Here is a 4,964-nt window from a genome sequence, read left to right as displayed (position 1 = left end):
CAAATCAGATAGCACCAAAACATAAATCTGAAAATTTCTCCAAATTTAATATATACAACCCAAAGCGCCCATTACATACAAATATCACAAGTCTTTCTTCATTGAACACAATCAAAATAATATAATTTTATGCACTCATACTTGTGGTTTAAAAGCCAATTTAATTTATACCATTTTTAATATAAGATTTCATACTTGTAGCAGAAAAAAAATCTCTAAATTTCATAATTAGGGTTCATGCATAATTGAGAGAAAATAAATTATTGGAGAATCAGAAGTTTCATAACACATGCTCTAATACCACATATAAAAATTTTAAGAGTTTCCTAGATTATCAATTATAGGAAACCAACATGATCTTGAAACTTATGATTCTCACAAATAATAAATAAACCAATTATATATATCTTTCTCTATAGTGAGACTTTTATTCGATATATTTTGATTTCTTAAAAGATCCGAGAAACAAGATTTCACTCATGTGATTATTCGTTTTGTCTCTCTATGTTTGTGATGCCAAAAATTAAATATAACATTTTTCTGTCAGGAATGAGACTTTCTTTTACCTGAGTGGGTATTAACCCTCTTTTATAATCACTACTCCCATAAGTACATGTAAAAACTTCTCCTATTTAATCCAATTATAATTTAATCTTTAATTATTAATTAATTATTTATTAGTTCTTATATAAATCAAATGCCCTCTCATATAATACATTAATTCTAACACCTCAAATTTCAACCCTAGTATGATCAAACAAACCCACTCCTAGTGTTGGGTCAGATTACATGGGCTCTCTCGGGAGTACTAGAGACAACAAACTCTATTTGAGATATGAGGGGCACTTGGGGTCCTCATCGCTATTAATGGCGCAACCTGGAAGATAACTTTCGGCCACTTCGCTCGCTTTTTGATTGGCATTGAACTTGCTAAAAAATCTCCATAACCAGGTGCATGTGGAGAGGGAAGAGTATGCTTTTTTCGTTGACGTCCAATAGTAGAAAATCCTCAATTTTTGTCAATCATGCCAAACTATTAGACATTACACAACCAATTGCAAAAAAAACTCTCCAAGTCAGTTCCTAGGAAGGAGGCAAAAGCCTTTAAGGGGATGTCTAAAGTAGGACCTAGTCGCGTGCCGAAGGTTGCCAAAGACACCCCAATTCCCTCCGAGGCAGAGGACAAAGGAGGAACAAAGGAAACTACTTTTGACCCTACATAGACTGATGTGGTTGGTCTTGTGATGCTGGAATACGATATTATTGAGGAGGTTTCTGACCCTGACAAGCATTGCCTACAAGTTGTTTGATGTTTTTCCCCTGAACCGACAACAGTTGTCACATATAAGAATAAGGTAGTAGCCGCCTCTGATGACCACTCCATTGATGGAAACAATCATCATTTTGCCTTAGAAGATGTCAACTGTGACTTTAATAGTTCTGTAACTAAGTCTTGTTTTAGATTCTCAAGTTGTCCAAGTCGGGGAGTGCCTGCAATCTGCTCCTATCCCAGCACTGGAGCCCGATGTTGAAGTGGAGATAGAGCCTGACACAGAAGTGGAGGACACCCAATTTGAGGGAGCAATAGAGTCCACAGAGAATGTGGATCATATTCCCCTCACATAGTAGCCTCAACCTTTTTTGCGAGACCTAGGTACCTTCCCTAATCCAGTTCAAAAAGATATGCTAATATTCTCCAAGTTTTAGGGTAATCTGGTTGAAGACGGTAACCTGATAACAATTCAGAGGAACCTAACAAAGATAGAGCAGACCAGTTCAAGCTTGTGATCTCAAAGTCCAACAAGAAGAAAATGAAGAAGAATGAGAACCCTTCAACCCTTTCAGTCTCATTGAAATCTCGTACAAGGATGGTTCTTTGAAATCTCTGCATCATGAACATTCTTTTTTTGGATTGTGAGGGGTCTTAGCAATCTAAGACTAGACGATCTCTCAATAATAGTTGCTTCCTTAGCAATCCCAATTCTCTATTTGCAATTCTACTTTTTTTCTCTTGAATGTGGGATAACATCTTTGTTTTTAGTTGGTTCCTTTTACATATTTATAGGTTTTGTTTCATGGGTTTGGTGTTTTCCCCATGTGTCTTTTCTTGTACCTTTTCCTTTTAATTAATATATTTTCAGTGTGCAGTCTTTGCTACTGCATGGTCTTTTGCCCAGAAAAAAAAAATCAAAATAATAACTAAATGTTTTAAATATATAAACCATATTATAATTAAAATTTATAATAAAAAAATCTGGACATGTAAATTACATTTTAGGTTTATGATAAATAATTTATATTATGATGTAATTTTATTTTTAATCATCAATATTAAAAAAAAATATTAAAATTCAAGTTAGAACTAAAAATACTAAAATGATTGATTAAAAGAAAAAGGATAAAAAATAATTCCATTATCATTATTCTAGTTTGGCTTAATTATAAATTTTATCATCAACTTTTTATTATTTTATGAATTTTACCATTCATGTTTTATCTCCGAGAATTTTATCATTCAAATTTCATAATTTCGTGAATTTTATTCATGAATTTTTTCATTCAATTTTCAATATTTTACAAATTTTACCATCTAAAATTTTAATTTTTATATATTTTATCATCATTTTGGTAACAAAACAATATAAAAAGTCACTTTTATATATTTTTATGCATGATTATAATAAAGAAAAGTGACTTTTTACATTATTTATGGTTATAACTGATATAAAAAATCATTTTTGTACACGACTCATGCATCTTATGTTAGTAGTGATAAAATGCATAAAAATTGAAAACTTGATTAGTAAAATTTACAAAAATAAAACTTTGGGTGATTAAAATCATAAAATAATAAAAGTTGAATAGTAAAATTTACAAAAATAATAAAAATTGAATGGGAAAATTTACAATTAAGCTTTTTAGTTTGTGTACAAAAATAAATAAATAAATTTATTTTATTTTATATAAAAAGAAATTTTAACTAATAAAACCTACACTATAATAAGCATCTAACTCAATTAATTAAGCGTTTATGTGAGTGCGGTAAACATGTGATACTGTGCTTATTTTTATGAATAAAAAAATTATATTAGAAGGAATATGCTGATTAATTTAACTTTAAAATTAAAAATTCAATTTATCATATCATTTTCTTTCTCTTTCTTTTGTCGCATGTATTTTTCTTTTCCCTTTTCCTCTTTTCCTTTTGTTTACTCATAAAAGGAAAGTTTCTCCGAACGAAAACGTTGACTCCTTCCTTATCCTCATCCCGTCAACTACTTGCAAGTGTAGCAACCTACCTCTTCTCTTCTGCTTCATTCACCAAACTTTCCCTTTAAAACATTTCACCCCCTAAATTCTCCATCAAAGACACAATCCACTCCTTAATTCCCCAAACCAAACACGCCGTTAACTAACTCACCAACCCTCCCTCCTTTACCCGAGAGATCGATTCTCTCTGTAAGTAAATCTTGCCGTTAACTTTCTCGGAAAGTCGGAATTTCCCGGAAAATGGAAGGAGGTCGCCGGAGGATAACACTTTACGATCAAATGAAAGCCGGCAACAGCAGCCGATACTCACTCGCCAGCCTCATGCTGGGCGATGTCGTTTTCAAGAAGGTGGAAGCAGAAGAAGCAGAAGAAGCAGAAGCCGAAGCCGAAGCGAGCTGTGAGCTGAGCCGAAGCCGGACTCTCCAAGACATCATTCGCGAAGAAAAACCTAGCAACAGCAGCAACAACACGAAGGATCGCAACTCTTGGAGAGCCTTCACGGCGAAGCTTCGGCTCAAGCGCGCCATCGGCTCGGCTTGGTCCTCCACCACCACTATCACTAATCACAGCAATGATGATAGAAATTTACCTAATATACCCGAAACTCGCCATGACTCGGACGAGTTGACTCAGCAGAACGACATCGTTGTGGAAGGCGCCAACGATTCGGATCCGATCGCGCGGTTCGGGTCACCGGTGGAACACGTGGAAGCCGTTGGCAACTCCTCCGACGGAGAGAACAACCACGAGGCGGTGGTTGGAGTGTCGCTGATGGATTTGTTGGAGGAAGCGGAGCAGGAAATGGATTTATATAGAGTGAGCGATGATGACGATGATGTGGCAGAATATGAGAAGAGAGAAGAAGAAAAAGGAGGTGTGGAAGAAGAAATAGGGAGTGTGGTGGAGTATAATTGTTGCGTGTGCATGGTGCGGCATAAAGGCGCGGCGTTTATTCCGTGCGGGCACACGTTCTGCAGAACGTGTTCGAGGGAGATTTGGGTGAGCAGAGGGAACTGCCCTCTCTGCAACAATTTAATTTTGGAAATTCTTGATATTTTCTGAACCTGGTAATAATTTTCATTAATCTTTCAATATAACCTTTTTAATCTCTATCTATGAATTTTTCTTTTTCTTTGGGTTTGGGGAAGAAACTATTTCTACTATTAGATTAGGATCATGTGGTTATGATGAATTTGTACGTGACATGTGATTATGATTTGTGATTAACAAAATGGAATTAGTAACGTGTCATGAAGATTGGTTAGAATCAAATGTAAAGGAGTGGATTATGGATGATTTTATTTGCACATTTACTGTGTGTCATATATTTGGCTCACGTGTTCATGTGATGAGATGCTGTATCTTCCGGTGGATTCTAGTTGTGCTTAGACGATAACGTGTTACTAGTGAGAGAGTGGACAAGCTATGGAATGATAACTTCAAATGTGGTTTACACGATTGTATATATTTATCTTTTTATTTTTAATTTGGCTATTGATGGATTAAAATCTTCAGTCTCGCCAATGTGTCTGATCACATCTTGTTACTCCAATTAGAATATGTCACATCAATTAAAAATTACAGGTAGGTTCATTTCTAATTTCACACTTCACGCAATAAATCACCTTTGTAGTTCACGCAATAAACCTCCATTGTAGTTCATGCAATAAACCTTGTGCCCCTCTTTCTTCCTC

At 34.9% G+C, this 4,964-nt stretch overlaps 1 protein-coding gene across 1 annotated transcript; it reads left to right on the top strand.

Moving 5' to 3' along the window:
• The first annotated feature begins 3,171 nt into the window (after positions 1-3,171).
• LOC100802736 (E3 ubiquitin-protein ligase complex SLX5-SLX8 subunit SLX8) lies at positions 3,172-4,658 on the top strand. The gene has a single exon (XM_003520876.5). The coding sequence runs from the start codon at positions 3,511-3,513 to the stop codon at positions 4,330-4,332; it is 822 nt and encodes a 273-aa protein (XP_003520924.1). The 5' UTR covers positions 3,172-3,510; the 3' UTR covers positions 4,333-4,658.
• The last annotated feature ends 306 nt before the right edge of the window (positions 4,659-4,964 follow it).

This window comes from Glycine max, chromosome 3 (genome assembly GCF_000004515.6).
Source record: "Glycine max cultivar Williams 82 chromosome 3, Glycine_max_v4.0, whole genome shotgun sequence".
NCBI lineage: Eukaryota > Viridiplantae > Streptophyta > Magnoliopsida > Fabales > Fabaceae > Glycine > Glycine max.
The sequence above is the reverse complement of the archived record's forward strand: the minus strand, read 5'-3'. Positions and strand labels throughout refer to the sequence as shown.

Coding starts and splice junctions, on each gene's coding strand:
- LOC100802736 (XM_003520876.5), top strand. CDS start 3,511: ATGGAAGGAGGTCGCCGGAGGATAACACTTTACGATCAAATGAAAGCC.